We start from the raw sequence: 21,190 nt of genomic DNA on the forward strand, positions 1-21,190 counted from the left end.
CAGTTGCCCCCCATGTCTAGCTGGGTCAGCTAGCTGCCCAATCACCTTAGGGGCTGCAGTGCCTGCTCCCGTTTATCTCATGAAAAGATAACTTGGAGACAGGAAGGAAGGAAGGAAGGAAGGGAAGGGAAAGTTGCTCAGTCATATCTGACTCTTTGTGACCCCAGGGACTATACAGTCCATGGAATTCTCCAGGCCAGAATACTGGAGTGGGTAGCCTTTCCCTTCTCCAGGGTATCTTCCCTACCCAGAGATGGAACCCAGGTCTCCTGCACTGCAGGCGGATTCTTTATCGGCTGAGCCACGAGGGAAGTCCTTGTAGCTTCCCTCGTTGCCAAGTCTTTTGCTTCCCTCGTAGCTCAGTCGGTAAAGAATCTGCCTGCAATGCAGGAGACCTGGGTTTGATTCCTGGGCTGGGAAGATCCCCTGGAGAAGGAAATGGCAACCCACTCCAGGATTCTGGCCTGGAGAATCCCGTGGACAGAGAAGCCTGGCAGGCTCGGGGTCACAAGAGTCTGGCACAACTTAGTGACTAAACCATCTCGGAGACAGACTTTCCCACTAATTGCTGCTATTGTCGCTGAAGAGCCGCTGTCACAGGGCTCACGTCCCAAGTATTCCAGGCTCTCCAGCCCCCGGGCCTCACGGCCTCGGTGCCTTCCTCCCATCAGAGCACCAATGAGGACATCAACTGCACAACCAGAGTACTTGTCGCTCTGGAGATGTACTCCTGCAACGGGCTGGGCCTCATGGACTTCACTGTGCCCCCCTTAGCCCAGGTAGGTGTCCCCCCACCCTAGAGGTGTCCCCTGCTCCCACAGATGTGTCAGCTCATATCCCACAGGTGTCCCCTCCCCCACAGGTGTTCCCTCCCCACAGGTGTCCCCTCTCCCCACAGGTGTCACCCCACCCCCAGGTATCACTTCCTCTCACAGGTGTCACCTCACAGCCCAGCTGTCACCTCCCCTACAGGTGTCCCCTCCCCACAGGTGTCCCCTCCCTCCCCCAGCCCAGGCTGGTGTCACTAGGCGTCTGGTGGGCATACCCAGGGGCTGTGCCCTGACAAGCCTACCCGACTCGGGTGCTTATTTGAACCCTGTTGTTGAGACAAGGAACGTGGTAGAGGGCCGAGGCCCATGCTGGAGTCCCACCCACGTCTTCAGCACAGCACTCACCCGCCTCCAGCAGCGCCGAGGTTCCCTCAGGGCCTCCGAGTCTGGTTTCCTGAGGGCTGTGTCTGTGCTTCTCCACACTCCGCCCAGGGCAGGGCCGCCTGTGTGGCAGGAAGGCAGTGTGGACCCTGGGACATTTGTCCTCGACCTGCCAACCCACCCGGGCTTGGCCGAGGTTGGCAGCTAGTGCTTCACCCTCATGGGTGGCTCAGCCAAGACCAAGTGACCAGTGGACCCGGGGGAGGCCAGCTTGCGTGCTGGCAGCAGAGACATCCCCCACTCACAGACACGCCCTCCTCTACGCGGGCAGCTGGTGAAGATGGCCTCAGAGTGCACCTGGTCCGACCTCCTGGTGGAGTTGCAGACCCTGATGCGGCTAACCCACTTCACCTACATGGCCCGGGACCACGAGGCCACCATGGCCTGCTCACAGAAGGCCATCCAGATGGGCATCAAGTACCTCCGGACCTTCAATCCGTGAGTCACCCTGGGCCTGACCTGTGCCCCGTGATGAGGCACCTCCACCAGGGCTCACCCCCCACCAGACAGGCCCCACAGCCGCCCCACGCCTCCCAGCCCCATGTCTGCCAGGGCGATACCTCATCCGGGGGCCCTGGGAAGCCGTGCTCAGCAGCATCCTGGGGGCAGAGAGGTGGAAAGGGTCTCACAGCTCAACCCATGGCTCCAGAGAGGAAGCTTCGTTTAAAGTGGTTTTGAGCCGGTGACTTAGGAGGCCAAGTAAATTCAGAAGTAATTAAATGGTGATTACAGTGAAAGGAAAATGTCCCCCGCCCCTAACCTGGCTCCTCTCTACCTGAGTGCTGCCGGCAGCCGGCTCTCCAGGACCCCTGTGCCGTCCGGACGCTTCCTCAAAGCCCCGTCTGTGGCCCTGTGCCCCAGGCTCCCTTCAGCTCATAGGTAGTCAGGGCACTCAAGTCTTCCTTCTTTGCTATCATGAGTATTTCTGCTGTAAAGACTGTTTTCCTTGAGGCTCTTCTCTTCAAGTTATCCCCTGAGTTTATTTCCTAAAAGAGGGGGTCCTGGACCCCCAGTCAGGAAGCCACCCACTGTGGCGGCACGGCTAGGCTGGTGGCGCAGGGCCGGATCCAAGTCTCTGCTTGTGAAAGATTTCCAGACGCCGCACCCTGGCCTCACTGCAGGGTGAGGTGTATCAGATGGGGCCATGGGCTCAGGGAAGATGAGGGGGCGGCCAGCCCAGGTGCCCAGCGTGGGGAGACAGAGAAGGTGCGGGGGTAACACAGAGTACCCGGTTGCCCGGCGGGACGCCTGACACCAGGCAGGGACTTGGAGTTCTCGGAAGTCTTGCTGGGGTTCCCCCCAGACACTGGCGTCCCCTGACCACTGTAAAGCTGTACCCATCAGCAAATAAGCCGCATTCATCACGCGTGAACTGAGGTTTCTCAGAGTTTTAAAAGGTTTCAGCTTTAAAGAGAACACCAACAGGAAGAAATAAGGAAAATTGCTTAGGATGAGAGTGCCATAATAATATAATGGCCAGCTATATCCCAGGAAAGGCAGGTTCATTCAGGGAACAGCAGAAGAATTGCACTTCGGTAAATGCAAACTTTGATGGATGACAGAAAATCCAGAAAACAAGGAGGGGCGCTTGCGTTTATATGGAAAAGGGGTGTCAGGAGGGCCTGCAGTGACCGGAGTCATTGGAGGAACTGGGGGTCTGAAGCGCAGAAGGCTTCCTTTTGGCTGGCTGTGACCGTCTCTACTGGCTGGGCTGTCACAGAGTGGGAGGGGCGGAGGCACTTTCTCTGCCTCCATCTGGACAGTAAGTAGAGGCACCTGTCTGGGGCGTGTGGGCGGGGCACCCTCCTGTCTCGGGCATGTGGGCGGGGCGCCCTCCTGTCCCCAGTGTGTTGTGGGGGTGCCTTCCTATCTTGGGCGTGTGGTGGTGGCGCCTTCCTGTCTGGGGTAACTGAGGTGCATGGGGGCATGGGACCTCCCCCACAGGCCTGGCCCAACTCAGCTGTGGCTAAGGCCTCTGTGATTCATTCCACAGATCATCTGATGATCTGAATGAACATTAAAAAAGTAAATAGTTTCCAATATCTTGAGAAGATGTAACATTTAAAAGTTAAAATATGGTATTATGGAAAAGGACATCCCTTGTAGCTCAGTTGGTAAAGATTCTGCCTGCAGTGCAGGAGACCCAGGTTCAGTCCCTGGGTTGGGAAGATCCCCTGGAGAGGGAAATGGCAACTCACTCCAGTATCCTTGCCTGGAAAATCTCACGAACAGAAGAGACTGGTGTGCTGCAGTCCATGGGGTCTCAAAGAGTCAGGCACGACTGAATGACTAACACTTACTTATTATGGAGAAGGAATAAGAAGGAAACGGATTAAAGAGCTCTTGAGAATTAGAAAGGTAATTTCTGAAAGTGAAAGTAAAGTCAGTGAAGAACTAGAGGATGAAGTGTGAGGAAATCTCTCAGAAAATATATAAAGAAGGACAGATGGAAAACGTGTCAAAAAAGCCGGAGGATGTGTGGGGACTGTACTGGAGACCCAGCACCCAGCTGTCGGGATTACAGGAAGAGGGAGGAAGAAGTTCCTAAGAGAGGAATTAAGGAAAGAGTGGTGCAGGAGAGCTCCCTGAGCAGGGGGCTGACTCTCACGACTGACTCTCCAACACTATGGCCAGTGAGAAGATTGAAGAGATACTCACGTCCAAATGCATCACAGGATAGTCACGTCATAAGAAGGATATCCTATAGCTTTTAGAAGGAAGCTTATCTGCAAAGAAGTAGGAAATAGAAATGCAACCGTCTTCTCAGGAACCATCAGTTGAAGCTAAAAGAAAATAGAGTGGTCTAAGTGGAAGTAGATTTCTACATGTAATTCTAACTCACCCAAACTTTCAGGCATCCGGGTAAAGAAAGTTACTTTTAAACAGAAAACATATTTGCCATACATCTGTTTCTAGACAGTTACTTGAGAAAACACTCTGGAAAAATGAGAGAGTAAGCCAAAAAAGGAAAAGATGTCGGGGGCTGCAGATAAGAGATTCAATCCAGAAAAGTTGCCGAGCTGTGCTGCTGGCTGAGGGCCACCTCTGCCAGGATGTAGGGGCAGGACCAGAGGAGCAAGAAGGGAGAAAAGGCAATTGGAAACGCCAGGAAACAGGAAAGTAATATACTGCTTGACTCTTCAGTGAAACACGTTGACATCATCATGGTGTTTATTGATATTTCTGTGTTAGGACTAGCATTTTGACAAGATTTATCCATGGCTACCTAATAAAATGTAAGGGCTACCAGTTTTAACAGCACAAAAACACAGGGAAAGCACAGCTAACATACTTCAGCAGTGGGGAGAGGACGGTGTGAGGCCGCGTCGGGGAGCTGGAAGCGGGACGTCCCTGGAGGTCTGCAGGGCACTCCGAGGTACAGAGATAATAAAGGGGGAAATAAAAGCAACGCCAGGGCCAGTGTGTTAGTAAGTCGGGAAAAGGGCAGAGGACGGTCTGAGGAGGCCATACTCTGTGTTCTCCACGGTGAGACTTCTGTCGCTTATGTGTAAAATTCATAAACCTCCCGCTTTGGAGAGCTGAAGAGTGGGGTCAGCTCTGGCTGGGAAGCAGACTGGGTGCTGGGTGGAAAGTTCTTAACCACGTAGTAGGTGCCACGTGATAAAAATTCAGAAGCTGATTTTAAAAGAAAGAAAAAGCTACGAGGAGAGTCAGTGCTGCATTGTCTTCAGCAACTGATGAGGCTGACGTCAGTGCTTGTTGCAGGCACGGCAGGGCTTCTCAAGGCCCACAGTGGCAGGGCGCCTGTCCATCTTTGTTTCATCAGAGATTCTTAAATTGAGTTTCATTTTAAAACAGCAACTCCTAGCGTAATAAACTAGGCTATAAATATAAATGTTTACATATGGCAATAAAGGGCAGGTTATATGAGACTGAAAGTTTGGTTTTCACTAAAGACCTGTGAGAACTCATTTGTAGACTACTGCTGCCCTCTCGTGGTGGCCTGTGTCACTGCACTCAGTGGGGCCACCCCTCCTGGGGCTTGACCGTGGACTAGCCCCTTCCCTCACCCACAGTGAGCACCGGCTGCGTGCAGGCCTGGAGCTGGGCGCTGGGAGGCTGAAGAGGCAGAGACCAGCGGTCTCTAAAGGGGGTGCCACACTTCACATGGCCCTGCTGGAAGGGGGTGCCACACTTCACATGACCCTACTGGCCCCTCAAAGCCCTGGCCCTGGCCCTAGTCAGCAAGATCCTCAATCAACTTCAGCCCTGTGGCATGTGCTGCAAATGATTCACCTTAAAAAAATGTGTGTGTGTATATATATATACACTCACACACACACACACACATTTCAAAATTTTATGCTATTTTTTTCTATTTTGCAAGTTATATAAACTGTGGAATTGGTCACAGAGTAATTTTTATGATGGCATTTCGCAACAGTAGTGCAAATAGTTTTCAGATCTTGGTGAAAAATAGTGCAGTTACTAGTCAACCAGTATTCTCACATGGACACATGGCACACAGTGGGGCTCACACGGTTGTGCTCTTGCGACCCGTGGACGGCAGCCCGCCAGGCTCCTTTGTGCGTGGGATTCTCCAGGCGAGAATATTGGGGTGCGTTGCCATGCCCTCCTCCAGGGCAAGTGTGTAATTACCCGAATCAGTTTCATGTTTATCCTATTAATGTAACATACAAACTTCACATGGACCCCTAAAGTAAACCAACATAGCTTACCTTTCTACTTTGTTAGCATCTTTATTTAACATAATCATCATCACTGTTGGGTCTTTATATGAATTTAAGTCACTTTTTCTGCCAGTTCTAGCCATGACACATAATGGATCTCATATGCTTCTGCTATTAAAATTGTAAAACTTGAGAAAATACATGAAACATCTGTTTCCAGACACTGGCCAGCAGATGGCCCAGGGCAGCACTTCCTGCAGGAAGAGTCCATCAGACATGAACTGCACATGCAGCCTCTGCCTGGGGTAGGGAGGTGGAGGAGCCCGGACAGAAGAAACAGCGAGGGGGCTGGAGATCAAAGCTGGGGGCTGCCGGGGCGGCTGGACCCCACAGGACGCGGGGCGGGAGGAGGCTCCTGGGGAGAGAAGGCATGATGCATGCCTGGCAGAAGCCAGTGACAGAGATGAGGGAGTTCCTGGGCCGACCCAGGAGTCAGGGAGTGCCCGCTGAACCTCCCCTGTTAGGAAGAGCAGGCCTTAGGGGCAGGGCTGTAAGGGCTCTGCGAGACATACCCTGAAGCCTGACCCAGATCTCAGTCGGATAAGGATGAGCCACAAGGAAATTCACTGGCTGCCGGCTGCCAGGGTGAAACCCAATCTCCCTTTAAAGAAGGCTATCTCAGCCACGCTCTGAACAACACAGCCCCCCACCCCTAGTGCCCAGCATGGCAGCAAAAGCCGCTAGACACATGGAAACATGAAAACGTGTGTGGCCCAGGAGGAAAGGCGGTCAGCAGGCTCAGACGTGACTCAGGTGGTGGAGTCAGCAGACGGTGGACTTAAAACAGTGATTATAAATACAAGAAAGGATTTTAATAGACAAATTAGTGTATAGGTGGGGAATTTCAACAAAGAAATGGGAACTACAGTAAAGAACTAGGGAAAACTCTAGAAGTGACAAGTATGATCTCTAGCATGGACACATCACTGGGAGGGCCTGGACACTGGTCAGCAGACATGGAAACCGAAGTACAGGAAGAAAGGCTGAAAAACAGGAGCAGCGCCTTCGGGGGAGGGGGCTGCAGCCGCACCAGTGCAGGTGGGGTCTTGGAAGGTCAGAGGGCAAGGTGGAAATTGTCTCAAATTGAATTAAAGATATCGACATGGAGATCCAGGATTTTCAGTGAACCCCACGCAGGATAAACATATAAAGGAAACCGCACCTATATTTATTGTAGTCAAATCGCTGGACTACACACTCAAAGGTGACAGGAAAACCCAGAAAGGAAGGTGGAAGGGAAATAGACACATGGCACACAGGGATGAGATCCGAGTCCTCATCGGGAGCAATGTAGCCCATTTTAAGTGGTAAAAAAGCAAAAGCCTGGTTAATCTAGAACTCTGTGTACACCAACAATAGTCTTCAGTAAATGAAGGCAAAATCAAGACATTTTAGATTCATTAAAACTGAGGGACTCCATCCCCAGAAGAGCCAGCGCGGAACACAGTGTGCTCAGGAGGTTGTCCTGCATGAAGGAGGGTGGTCCCTGATGGAGACTCCGCTCGGGAAGCAGCGACAAACGCCTGAGTGGTGGACGAGCAGCTGAGGGTGCACAGTTCTTCCCCTCTTCAGTTCCTTAAAAGACACTCAACTGTGTGCTGTGCTAAGTCGCTTCAGTCATGTCTGACTCGTTGCGACCCCGTGGACTGTAGCCCACCAGGCTCCTCTGCCCATGGGGATTCTCTAGGCAAGAAGACTGGAGTGGGTTGCCATTCCCTTCTCCAGGGGACCTTCCTGACCCAGGGATCAACCGCGCATCTCTTACGTCTCCTGCATTAGCAGGCAGGTTCTTTACCATTAGCACCGCCTGGGAAGCCCTTAAAAGGCACATGCTGTTTTAAAACAAATGTATGTTGTGCTATGAGATTGTTGACAAATGTGGAAGTAAAGTGTGTGCCGGTGCCTACACAGAGAGTGGGCTTGAGAGACACGCGTGTGGTGGCCTCCTGTCCTGTGCAGGGACGTGACATCAGTTAACCAGACTGTGATTCGTGAAGGGTGTGCACTGCGATCACTAGAGCAAGTACTACAAACACAAGAAAAGAAAAGCTTATAATGGAAAACCCAGTGGAGAAGATAAAGTCGGATACTAACAAATATTCGATTAACCCAAAAGGGGGTGGAAAGACACAGAACATACAAGACAAAAGGAAAGCAGTGAAGTGGGAGGTTGAACCTGAGCACGTCAAAGAAGGTATTAAAGTCAACAGACCAACACTCAGGTACAAGGCAGAGGTTACCCCACTGGACGCAAAAAGCAAGACCCAACTGGAAGCCGTTTTCAAGAGAGACGCTCCAAATACAGAGACAGAGAGGAACAGTTTAAGGGGGCAGAAGATGGACTCTGCCAGCCTCGGGTGTAAGGAGGACTGGTGGGGCTGTAGAAGTGTGATCAGAGACAAGGTTCAATCAGCAAGAAAATGTAAAATCCTAAGTGTGTATATAACGGCAGAGCTTCAGAAATCAAATAATTAGACACATGACAATTACAGCTGTAGATGTCAACAGTCTTCTCCAGTGGCAGACAGAAGAAAAGAACACTCAGCAGATCACACAGCTGTCCTTGACAGACTCTCCCCAAGGACCCTGTCCTGGTCTTCAGGTCTCCAGGATGCCAAGGCCCACTCGGGTGGGCTCTCCCCCACCTCCCAGGGGATGGAGCCAGCTTGCCATTCATCCCTAGAGTGGACTTGACCGGGCCCTGCAGACCCTGATCCTTGCAGGCCAAGGAGCAGCCTCCTTCTCCCCTGGACTCCTGATGGACAGGGTGGCCGAGTAGCTGGCGGCTCCTGCATTCAGGTCCCTGGCTTCAGGGTGTCCCGGCCATGGGGAGGTGGGTCTCCCCAGGAACCAGTGCTTTTCTCCTGGAGTGAGTCTGGTGCCCCCAGGCCAAGCTGCAGGAATGCATGTCTTGTGAGTGCACGAGCCGCTGAGAGGAGAGGGCTCGTGGCACCTGATGTTGCAGGGTCTGAACTGTAGGCTCTCAGTTCTCAGCGCAGAGCCAAGGCCGCTGAACAAGGCCTGCTCTGCGGCCTGGGGACAGGGCCCCCTTGCTCCCGCAGGGCCGGACCTCGCCTGGGGCGGGGCCTCCTTCCACTCACATTGCGGGGCAAGACACCCTACAAAGTAGCCATTCAGACATCAGTTTATGATTCTGTCTCATGACTCTGCGGGTTGGCTGGACTCAGCGGTTAGTTCTGGTTCCGGGACGTTCACGGGCTTACTCTGGATGCCCCCAGCACCCTCCCCCACCAGGCGGCTCCTGGGGCTCTCCCCTTCTGCAGCACCTTCCCGGGAGCCTCCTGTGAGCGAGGTGCTTGTCTGTCTCCAGGGTGGAAGTTCAGCTGCTGGCGGAGATGCTGAGCTCGGTGGCCTGCATCCAGGGCAGGAGCATCATGGAGAACCTCAAGGGGCGGAAGCAGCTGCGCCTGGCAGCCGCCAAGGCCTTCATTGAAAGCGCCAGGTGCGCCTCGGCTCTCGAGGGCCACTCGCCGTGGGTGGAGATGCTGGGGACCACGGCGCGTGGTGTTCCGTGGGACTGTCCCCGAGGCCCTCCCCTCCCCGGGGGCCCTGTGGCCAGGGTCATCTCCTGCCCCGTGCAGCGATCCCCAGTCCACCCCCAGGATCCCAGGCGGCATGAACGGCTGAGCTGGGATGGGCCCAAGAAACCGGGAGCGGAGGGCGGTGAGCGGTCACAGCAAGGCTGCGGAGGATCCCGTCCAGGCCCTGCGGAGCTGACCTGGGCTCCCACCGCCAGCGCCGGTCTAGGCCAGGCCTTCCCCGCAGGTTTGCAGGCATCGCAGGGAGCAGCGCCCTGGTGATGCTGGCCGCCCGGCACTACTGGAACACCTGGCTCCCGCTGCTGTCCTCCGCCGGCAGCCGGAAGAAGTGCAAGAGCGCCACCCAGAGGCTCATCAGCATCATCAACAAGACGGAGGCCAGGAAGCAGGTGCTGGGGCGCCGCTCGTCCTGCCGCCTCCTGGGGAGAGGCAGGCGCCGCGGAGCCAGGAGGGCGAGGAACCCGGCGGCCGCCTGGGGCGGGGGGCGTGACATCGCTGAGGCCGCAGCGGGGCAGGCAGGGGGCTGCACGGCCTCCCGCCCCCTCACCGAAAGCTCCAGTATGAGAGCGGAGAGGAGGCAGGCCGGGGGCACAGCCCACCCTGGCCCAGGGAGGCCCCCCGGGGGACGGAAGGCGTCTGGGGCCCCTGGGGCGCAGCCTCCCCGCTGCCCCGTCATCATGTGGCAGGGCGGTCGGGGCCCAGGGAGCGGCTCAGTGGCCCGCACTCAGCGCCGCACAGCTGTGAGCTTCTCATAGCTTTATTGCGTTGAGGGGTTTCCCCCCACTCCTAGTTTTCTGGGAGATGTGATGAAATTATTTCGGATTTTGTCAACGGCCTTTTCTCCATCAGTTGAGATGACCGTGTGGTTTTCTCCTTTATTCCTTGTATTAATGCATTCTTTATGTGGGACTACCCTGTGTTCCTGGGATAGAGCTCACTTGGTCATGGTGAATAATGTTTTACCATATTTTTGGATTCAATTTGAGTTCGGCAGCGTATTTTGTTGAGAATTCCTGCCTCTATATGCATAAAGGATATTCATGTATCATTTTCTCTTCTTGTGATGTCTTTACCGGGACCCCCTGTCAAAGTAGTGCTGGCCTCATAGAATGCGTTAAGAGCTATTCCTTCCTCTTCGGTTTTTTGAATTGAGAAGGATCTGTGTGGTTCTTTTTTTAAATGTTTGGTAGAATTCACCCATGAAGCCATCTTGTCAATTTTCTTTATTGGGAGGTTTCTGATTACTGATTCAGACTTTACTGTTAGAAGTTTGTTGAAATTTTTTATTTCTTCTTGAGTCAGCTTAGGCGATTTGAGTGTTTGGAGGGATTTCTCTGTTTCTTTTGTGTTATCTAGTTTGTTGGAATAGAGTTGCTAATTGACTGATAGTCTATTGACACGGCAGTTCCTTCTGTCACTGTAGGGCTGATACTGTCGTTTCCACTTTCGTTTCTGCTTTTAGTAACCTGTGTCTTCTTTCTTCGTCAGTCTAGCTAAAGGTCTGTCCATTTTGTTGATCTTGCATTTTTTTTCCTGTTATTTTCTGTGCTCTATATTTAGTAACCACCCCCAACTTTGGATTTAGCTTTTTTTCCCCCACATTCCTTAAGGTGTAAAGTTAGATTGTTGGTGAGGTCCGTCTTCTTTCTCAACGCTGGCATTTGCAGCAGTGGTCTTCCCCTGAGCCCTGCTTTTGTCGTGTCCCGTAAGTTTTCCTAATGTGCTCTTGATCCCGTTGATTTAAAGCTGGAAAGCTGCCTCGGATGCTTTGTGTCATTAAAAGCCATAAGCTATGTTGAGGGGCTGGTCTGTGCATATGTGTGTGTGCCTGTGTGTTCTAAGTCACACACAGGCATTGGTTCTAAGTCACTGAACCTTGAACTGGAGCAAAATGTGATTCCACTTCTTGGGACTTGGTATTTCAGAAATTTAGCTGTGATTTCCATAATTCGATATGGAGCCAAATGAAAAGCAAACTGATGAAATAATTGCAGCTTTGACGTCTGTGTTGTTACTCTGTTTTTACTTCAGGAGAAAGGGGGAACACTGCTTCTGCACCAGTGGCCCACGGCCGACTTCCAAAGTGGAGGGATGACGGAAGGGAATTTCCTCCCAGGTTTGTAGGCTGGGAAGTGCCTGTGCTTTTAGAGTCTCTGTAGAGCTGGTACAGTCATGGCCATAAGCACAGGTAGTGCCCGTTCAGCGCGGAACACAGGGTGGGCACGGAGCGGGCCCTTTGCGAACAACCAGGGACCCTCGCTGTGCTCACGAGGAAACCGAGCCCTGGGGTCTGCTCTCTGGGTTGTTCTGGCAGGTACCTCACACTTCTATAGCCATAGAAACGTGGAGGTACATTTCTGCGGGAAAAAGTGATCTTAAGACAGTAAATACTTTATAATTTACTTCTAAGATAAGATGACTATCTGCTAAAAAATAGAGTAGCCCATCCTTGTTAGCGTAGGGGCCGAGGTGTACACTGGGAAGGCTGAACACGTGGATTCGAGCAGCAGCCGCTCCCTCAGGCACTGCGGAGCCTGTGAGAGAGAAACTCTGATTTAAAATAGTGAACAAGAATGTGACTGTGTGTAATTATTAAGCTGAGCTCTAGACCCAGCCATTCAGGCTGTTTGCTGGTGCGGCCGGGGGAGATGAAGACGGCAGCCCAGACGCTCAGGACCTGCGAGGAGCTGGGCTGCGGGGGAACCTGTACCCCCTGGCGCACCCGGCGCCCCGGCTACACTTTACTCCACGTGCTGAAATATACATCAGATGGCTACAGTGTTAGCAGCTGTAAACATTCAAATTATAGGGAAAACGAGAAACTAGAACTGAGCAAAGCAGTGTTTTGAGGAAAGATTACTTCCTAAAGTTTAGAGTGGTCAAAAAGGCACACTCTCAGATACATGAGAATTTAAATGACGAGAGAATAATGAGAAATGCAGGAGATTAAAAAGTGAACACTGGAAAGGTATTTGCACCAGTTTGGCCCCTAAACGGTACACTTCTGTGATGCCTGAGCAGTTGCACCAGTCAGGTTAGGAGACGCCGAGCTGCAGTAACAAACAGCCCTGACTGCGAGGCGCCCTCTCGGCCCGGGCGTGTGGCTCCACGTTGCACTGGCTGAGGTGTGGGGAGAACCCACACGGTTCCTGCGTGTCAGCTGTTGGCCAGTTTATCTGGTCGTGACCTAAACCCACCTGCCCCTGTGAATTCCGTCCCAGCAGTGACAGGAGGGGGAGAGGGGAAGGGGAGCACAGGCAGCCCCTGGGGCCTAGGGGTGGGAGTTGCTGCTCCTCTTAGCTGGTAGCCGGATGACGTGCCGGCAGGATCCTGGGCACGTTCACCCCTTCACTACAGTGATTCAAACACAGGAAAGAGAGCTCCATGCTCACTGATGTAAAAGAGGACAGCCTGAGCATCTGGGACCAGCTGAGGGGCCTCTGCTTCGAGGGACAGTGGGGCTGAGGCCACTTTATTGCTTTATTGACCACACCAAAGCCTTTGACTGTGTGGATCACAACAAACTGTGGATGCTTCTTAAAGAGATGGGACACCAGACCGCCTGACCCGCCTCCTGAGAAGCCTGTGTGCAGGTCAGGAAGCGACAGTTAGAACCGGACATGGAGTAGCAGACTGGCACAAAGTTGGGAGAGGAGTACGTCAAGTACGTCAAGGCTGTATACTGTCACCTTCTATGCACAGTACGTCGTGAGAAACGCTGGGCTGGAGGAAGCACAAGCTGGAATCAAGAGTGCCGGGAGAAATGTCAGTAACCTCACATATGCAGATGACACCGCCCTTATGGCAGAAAGCAAAGAAGGACCAAAGAGCCTCTTGATGAAAGTGAAAGAGGAGAGTGAAAAAGTTGGCTGAAAACTCAACATTCAGAAAACAAAGATCATGGCATCCGGTCCTATCAGTTCACAGCAAATAGATGGGGAAACAGTGGAAACACTGACAGACTTAATTTTGGGGGGCTCCAAAATCACTGCAGATGGTGACTGTAATCATGAAATTAAAAGACGCTTGATCTTTGGAAGAAAAGCTATGACCAACCTAGACAGCATATTAAAAAGCAGAGACATTACTTTGCCAACAAAGGTCCTTCTAGTCAAAACTATGGTTTTTCCAGTGGTCATGTATGGATGTGAGAGTTGGACTATAAAGAAAGCTGAGCGCAGAAAAATTGATGCTTTTGAACTGTGGTGTTGGAGAAGACTCTTGAGAGTCCCTTGGACTGCAAGGAGATCCAACCAGTCCATCCTAAAGGAGACCAGTCCTGGGTGTTCATCGGAAGGACTGATGTTGAAGCTGAAACTCCAGTACTTTGGCCACCTGATGCGAAGAGCTGACTCATTGGAAAACACTCTGATGCTGGGAGGTATTGGGGGCAGGAGGAGAAGAGGATGAGATGGCTGGATGGCATCACCGACTCGATGGACTTGAGTTTGAAGAAGCTCCGGGAGTTGGTGATGGACAGGGAGGCCTGGTGTGCTGGGATTCATGGGGTCGCAAAGAGTTGGACATGACCAAGGGACTGAACTCACTGACTGGCTGGCTGACTGACTGGCTGACTGACTGACTGACTGAACTCACTGACTGACTGACTGACTGGCTGACTGACTGGCTGACTGACTCACTGACTGACTCACTGACTGGCTGTCTGGCTGACTGGCTGACTGAACTCACTGACTGACTGACTGACTGGCTGACTGGCTGACTGACTGACTGAACTCACTGACTGACTGACTGACTGGCTGACTGACTGGCTGACTGACTCACTGACTGACTGGCTGAACTGACTGACTGACTGGATGGCTGGCTGGCTGGCTGACTGAACTCACTGACTGGCTGACTGACTGAACTCACTGACTGACTGACTGACTGGCTGGCTGGGGCTGAGGCCCAGGCAGCGAGCGCCATGCTGTGTGGCGTGAGTGGTGCATGAGATCCGGGTTCGGCCTCCACCCTGGGCCTGCAAGGCTGGGGAAGCCTGGGGAGCGGGGGCAGCGGGGCACCTGGAGGAGATGAGGCTGTGGGGGGTTAGGGACAGCGGGGACCCCTGAGCCATTGCCCCCAAAAGGACTGAGGCATTTGCCCCGAGGCTGACCCTGCAGGGCAGCCCTGTGCGTGTCTGAGGCTCGCAGACCGCAAGTGCGTGGTGGCTGGATGCACGCGTGGTCCTGCCCGCTGCCCAGCTCTGAGGCAGGTGGCCTTGGCAGCCATGTCCCTGGTGCTTCCTGGGGCTCCTGGTCCTGCAGACGCCTGGGTGGGGTCGCCTCAAGCTGCTCACACCCCACTCCCAGGACCCTCACCCGACGCCCTGGTGTTCCCAGGCCCCCCTGAGCCCCCTCTCCCACTGCAGGGACTGAAGATGACCTAACACTTCGGGCCGCACTCTACGGGCTGCTCTTCCATACCCACGCCGACCAGGACGACTGGGAGGGTGGCCTCAAGGTGCTGGACGAGGCCATGCAGGTGCTGCCACGGACGGCGCATCGCCTGTGAGTGCCCAGCCCCCCAGGGTGCCCCCCAGCCCCCCAGGGTGCGCCCCAGCCCCCCAATGGTGCCCCCCAGGCCCCCAGAGTGCCCCCCAGCCCCCCAAGGGTGCCCCCCAGGCCCCCAGAGTGCCCACCCCACAGCCCTCACCAGGGTGCCCACCCCACAGCCCCCCAGGGTGCGCCCCAGCCCCCCAAGGGTGCCCCCCAGGCCCCCAAGGGTGCCCCCCAGCCCCCCAGGGTGCCCCCCAGCCCCCCAGGCCCCCAGAGTGCCCACCCCACAGCCCTCACCAGGGTGCCCACCCCACAGCCCCCAGGGTTCCCCCCCAGCCTCCAGGGTGCCTCCCCCACAGCCTTCACTCTCCCCTTTCCTCTGGTGGTTTTATTTCCCTTCTAAGAACTCAGCACAAGAAGAGAAGGGATTTAACACTCAACACACACAAATGATAAATTAACAAGACACAGCGCAACACACCATCTCCAAGACACTCAGCTTTTGTTTTGTTTTCTCTTTGTAAGTGGGAACATGGACAAACACACCCATTCAGGTGCATTCTATATGTTTGCGGCTTTTACCGTTCAGGCATTAATTTCTCCCTGACGTTTCTTCAGCCTGATCTTCAAACACATGGTCATCGTGAAGGCCAAGCTCGGCCAGAGCTTCCTGATGGAGATCCAGAAGTTCAGGGACCAGAGCGAGGAGTACCTGGCCCTCATGTGGCAGCGCCTGGCCCTCAACTCCAAGAGCGTGCATGGCGAGCTGGCCTGCTACCACAACGCCATCCAGGCCCTGCAGGTTGGCGGGGCGCTGCTGGGGGCCCGCGCTCGGGCTGGGGAGGCGCCTGGTGCCTTGGGAGGAGAGTGGGGCAGGGGGCAGAGCCAGGCCTGAGACGCCGTCCTCCTGCCCAAGGGATGTGGTCCTTGAGAGGCTGCGGTGGGGGGGGCGGTGGCCAGTGGGTCAGGGAGGACACAGGGCTCCGCAGAGTTTGGGGGTCCTTGGGGACAGCCCGCACCCCCAGAAGCTAAGACACAGGTTCCCCTCGATGCACTTGGAGATCTGGGGGGGGGGCAGGCCCCTCGATTTGAGCTCTGTCAGGTTGGGGTGTCCCCCAGGAAAGGGTCCAAGCACAGGCTCCTGTGGTCAAGCAGAGGCCTGGCTCCCCGACAAGTGGCCATGGGCGCCCCTGCACCTCGCTCCTGAAGCCAGGCCAGGGCTCCCAAGGCCAGGTTGGGGGGCCACTGGCCAAGCTTTTCGTAAATTTGCAGGGCTGTGCAGCCCCCGTCTCAGTCCGTTTCAGAACACTTTGGCACCCCCAACCCCCAGGTCGGTTGGCATCCTGTCCTTCCCCACCTCCCCACCAGCCCCAGGGAGCCGGAGTCACAAGGATGGGAGCAGGCAGGCAGGTCTTCTGGATCTGGCCGCCCTCCTGGGGCCTTGTCTGTGGAGGCCCGCATCAGGGCTTCACTCCCAGCGGCTGGACGGCCTTCCGTCATGTGGGTGGACGTTGTGTCCCCAGCCTGTGTGTTGCTTCCACTTACTAGCTCTGTGACATACGTGTGCAGGAGTTTGCACAGATGCGTGTGCAGTTATTCTCTTGGGCACATACCTGGGAGTGAACTGCCAGGCCACGTGATGACTCTCTAACTACTTGAATACTGGTATGACTTGCATTTCCCTAGTCACTAATAGCAAGCATCCTCTCATGCCCTCGTTGGCCATCTGCATGTCTTTGGAGAAATGTCAGATCCTTTGCAGATTTTTTAATTTGGTCGTCTGTCCACTTATTATTCAGTTCAGTTCAGTTCAGTCACTCAGTCATGTTGGACTCTTTGCGACTCACAGCACACCAGGCCTCCTTGTCTGTCACCAACTCCCAGAGTTTACTCAAACTCATGTCCATCAACTAGGTGATGCCGTCCAACCATCTCATCCTCTATTGTCCCCTTCTCCTCCTGCCTTCAATCTTTCCCAGCATCAGGGTCTTTTCCAATGAGTCAGCTCTTTGCATCAGGTGGCCAAAGTATTGGAGTTTCAGCTTCAACATCAGTCCTTCCAATGAATATTCAGGACTGATCTCCTTTAGGATGGACTGGTTGGATCTCCTTGCACTCCAGGGGACTCTTAAGAGTCTTCTCCAACACCACAGTTCAAAAGCATCAATTGTTCAGTGCTCAGCTTTCTTTATAGTCCAACTCTCACATCCATACATGACTACTGGAAAAACCATAGCCTTGACTAGATGGACCTTTGTTGACAAAGTAATGTCTCTGCTTTTTAATATGCTGTCTAGGTTGGCCATAACTTTGCTTCCAAGGAGTAAGCTTCTTTTAATTTCATGGCTGCAATCACCATCTGCCCCCCAAAATAAAGTCAGCCACTGTTTCCACTGTTTCCTCATCTATTTGCCACAAAGTGATGGGACCGGATGCCATGATCTGTTTTTTTAGTTTTTTGAATGTTGAGTTTTAAGTCAGCTTTTTCACTCTCCTCTTTCACTTTCATCAAGAGGCTCTTTAGTTCTTTTTCACTTTCTGTCATAAGGATGGTATCACCTGCATATCTGAGGTTATTGATATTTCTCCCGGCAATCTTGATTCCAGCTTGAGCTTCATCCAGCCCAGCATTTAGTTATCGTTGGGTTGTAGATATTCTTTGTGTGTTTTGGATACAAGTCCCTCATCAGATACATGATTTGTAAGTATTTTCTGTCATTCTGTAGCTTGTCTTTTCAGCTACTTTCTCATTTTCTTGGTGATGTCACTTGCAGCACAGGAGTTTATCGTCTTGATGAAGTCCGATTAATGTGCTTTTTCTGCTGCTGGAGCTTGTGCTTTTAGCTTTGTATCTGAGAAACCAAAGTGTAATCCACAGCCATGAAGATTTCTACGTTTCCTTCCAAGGGAGTCATGGTTGCAGCTCTCATGTTTAAGTCCTTGCTCCATCTGGAGTTGAGTCTTGTATCTGGTGTGACGTGAGGTCCTGCTCTGTTCGTTGGTCTGTGGCTCCCAGTCTTCCCAGCTCCACTGTTGAAACGATGACCATTCTCTCTTCCATGCCACTTATCCCCATCACCTGTCGTGCACAGCTCCTGTCAAAGCCACCAGTGGCCACCATGGCCATCCTGAGGCCCCATCTGAGCCCTTCTCTGTGCTGATGGTCACGTGTCACCTGGCTTCCAGGCCGCCCTCTAGTGCCGTCTGCCCACATATAATGAGGGGGGACCTGCTCAGGGTCCGTCCATGCCCCATTCAGCCCCCCCCACCGTGGTGTCTGGCAGCGTCCTAGGCTGGTCCATCCTGCCCTTGCATCCCCTCCACCTGGCCACCTGCCCCTGCCCTCAGACTCCTGCCCCTCCGGCCACACGTCCTCCTAGGCGCAGGGTGTGGGGCCCAGTCTGAGGCCCAGCAGGTGAAGGGCGGGCAGGTTCCTCAGGGTAGGGGCGGGGGGCAGCGCCTGCCATCCTGCAGCGGTGAGTGATCACCAGTGTCGGGTCTGAGCCGCAGGCCTTGGGCCCAGTACCTCCCCTGCCCTCCGCGCCCTGTGGGCCACGCGCTGGAGGAGCCCCCGTGCCGAGGTCAGAAGGCCGGCAGGGAGCCCCTGAGGCCTTCATTGCCCCAGGGGTGGGCGGGAGGGGCACGGGGGCCTGCAGAGGGCCTGGCGGGCGGGCCGTGGGGTGTCCACAGGGCGCGGAGGCCGGGGACACTTGCCAGGCTTTTACCCTGCTGCCCATCTCCCATGGCGGTCTGGCCGAGCCTGGTGGGCACCCTCTGCTCTCACAGTGGAGGAACATGATGCCCGTGGTGGGTTCTGCGGTGGCCGCATGGCTGCTGCGTGGCTGCCACGTGTTCCAGCCTTTTCTGTTGGATCCTGAAGAAGCCAGAGAGTGAGTGGCAGAAGGTGGACTACATCGTGGAGTTCAGCGAGTGGCTGTACTACAAGCAGTTCCCTCTGGAAGACGTGATCTTCCACCTCAAGTGGGCGATCGACATCCTGCTGAGGATGCAGCCGGTGGGGGGCGTCCCCGAGCCGGCCGGAGTGGAGGCCGTGGATGCAGAGGATACAGGTGAGGGGTGCCTCTGGCTGGCGGTGGGCCACCCGCCACTGGGGGCTCCTGGGCACCGCCGTCCCCACATCCCCCTGCCAGGCACGCTCCTTGTGGGCTTGCCCAGGTTAGGACCCCGCCACGCTCGCTGGGTGCCCATCCTTGTGTCCACTAGGGCCCGTGCAGCCGGCACGCCCAGCCCAGTGCCGTGAGGGAGGTTGGCGGCTGACGGACTGAGCAGAACTTGCTTCAGGGAGGTGGTGGGGGATGTGGTGTGGCCGCTCAGCAGCTGCTCTAGGTGCCCACTCGGGGGCCAGCGTGAGCGCCGTCACCAGAGGGCGGAACCCGCCCCCAGGAGGATGGTGCTCCGGGCAGCAGAGGGCCCCAGGGCCGCTGGCCGGCATTCCCAGTCCCAAGGCGGCCGCTTCCTAGGCCTGCAGAGTTCAGGGTGGGAGAGGGGCCGCCTCCTGTCTGCAGGAGCTAGAGGCTCAAGGGCTCGTACGCTTGGTGTCCAGCCCCTTCTGGGTGTGTCCGCATGCCCAGCTCAGCCAGCTAGAGGGAACCATGGTGGGCAGGGGGCTCCAAGTACACACCAGAGCCCAGACCCCTACCCCAGCCTGGGATGTGGCCAGTGTCCCTGCAGGCAGGCCAGGGGAGCCCTGGGAGGCCTGTCCCTGAGGCTGACCTTGAGCCCTGGGAGGGGGGCGCTGCCCCCTCCAGAAGAGAACCAGCCCTGGGCTGGGGGCCAGCGGGCCCTGGGCCAGTCAGTGGGGACGCCAGCAGTGCCCTGTCTTTCAGACAAGCCGGCGTCCACTCTGGGGGCCCTGGAGGGCCCGGGGGACCCGGGGCCCCCCTCCCTGCAGGAGCTGCAGAGCGTGCGGCAGCTGGAGACGCTGGCCCGTGCCTACACGCTGCTGGCCCTGGTGGTGACCCCAAGCGGCGCTGGCCACCAGGACTACTGCCTCATGGCCTATGCCTTCCTGCACCGCATCTGGCAGGTGAGGCCCCTGCCATGCTCCCTGGGGTCCTGGTCTCTCCTGGGACCACGTCCCTCCTCTCCTCCCTGCCCCCGGCTCTGGAGACTTGAGGGGGCTTCCTCCTCTGCAAGACTCAGGCCAGCGCCTTTGCCTAACCACTCTCAACACCTTCCTTCCCACCGCACTGCCCCTGGGCTTCCAGAGCCTTCTCTGCGCCCCTTCACATAGCTGCCTTTCTACCACCTGTCTACAGGGTCCCCAGGGCAGCTCCTGGTGGCCTTGTCTTCTCAGGAACCTCCCTGGGCTGTGACCCCCAGCAGGACAGCGTTAGCAGGACAGGCCTCTCTTCTTGGGGCAAGTTCGCCCCCCGCCCCCAGCCATGTGATGGGGACAGCAGGGCCATTGGCGTTTGGCAGCGGGAAGGATGAGGAAGGCCATCCTTGTCTGCAAGATGCCCCTACCCCCACCCCCTGCAGTTCTTTTAGAACCATTAAAAGTCACTTGAGTGTGTTCTTCATTGAAGACGTTAATTTATTTTAGGAACTGACAAACCCTTCTTAAGGGTCAGCCACGCGTATCTGCAGGCCCAGAGTCCTGGAGGAAGTCCCCTGAGTGCTCACGGCCCGGCCACGCCCAGCCGTAGGGTCCTCAACCCGCCCTCAGATCTGCATGGGGGGAGGGAAACCCAGCTCTGTCATTGTTGTCGTTCAGTCATGTCCGACTCTTTGCTACCCCACAGACTGTCCTTCACCACCTCCTGGAGCTTGCTCAAACTCAGTCCGGCGAGTCGGTGATGCCATCCAACCATCTCATCCTGTGTCATCCCCTTCTCCTGCCTTCAATCTTTCTCAACTTCAGAGTCTTTTCCAAGGAGTCAGTTCTTTGCATCAGGTGGCCAAAGTGTTGACGCTTCAGCTTTCGCATCAGTCCTTCCAATGAATATTCAGGACTGACTTCCTTTAGGATGGACTGATTGGATCTCCTTGCAGTCCAAGGGACTCTCAAGAGTCTTCTTGAACACCACAGTTCAAAAGCATCAGTTCTTCGGTGCTCAGCTTTCTTTACGGTCCAACTCTCACATCCATACATGAGTACTGGAAAAACCATAGTTTTGACTAGACGGACCTTTGTCAGCAAAGTAATGTCTCTGCTTTTTAATACGCTGTCTAGGTTGGTCATAGCTTTTCTT

The 21,190-nt window shown here is 54.9% G+C and overlaps 1 protein-coding gene across 15 annotated transcripts in view; it reads left to right on the plus strand.

Annotated features, from left to right (window-relative positions):
• The window catches only part of CFAP46 (cilia and flagella associated protein 46), a 95,284-nt gene that overhangs the window by 33,290 nt on the left and 40,804 nt on the right, over positions 1–21,190 (plus strand). For 14 of the 15 annotated variants that reach the window (XM_024986023.2, XM_024986026.2, XM_024986024.2 and 11 more), the window contains 9 exons: positions 672–779; positions 1,459–1,649; positions 9,255–9,386; positions 9,710–9,872; positions 11,515–11,599; positions 14,849–14,987; positions 15,594–15,777; positions 18,856–19,045; positions 19,823–20,022. In XM_024986023.2, the coding sequence (XP_024841791.1) occupies positions 672–779; positions 1,459–1,649; positions 9,255–9,386; positions 9,710–9,872; positions 11,515–11,599; positions 14,849–14,987; positions 15,594–15,777; positions 18,856–19,045; positions 19,823–20,022 (1,392 nt within the window). The remainder of the gene's footprint in view (positions 1–671; positions 780–1,458; positions 1,650–9,254; positions 9,387–9,709; positions 9,873–11,514; positions 11,600–14,848; positions 14,988–15,593; positions 15,778–18,855; positions 19,046–19,822; positions 20,023–21,190) is intronic. The other variant, XM_024986027.2, reaches the window with a different exon arrangement.

The sequence above is a fragment of the Bos taurus genome, chromosome 26, assembly GCF_002263795.3.
Source record: "Bos taurus isolate L1 Dominette 01449 registration number 42190680 breed Hereford chromosome 26, ARS-UCD2.0, whole genome shotgun sequence".
NCBI lineage: Eukaryota > Metazoa > Chordata > Mammalia > Artiodactyla > Bovidae > Bos > Bos taurus.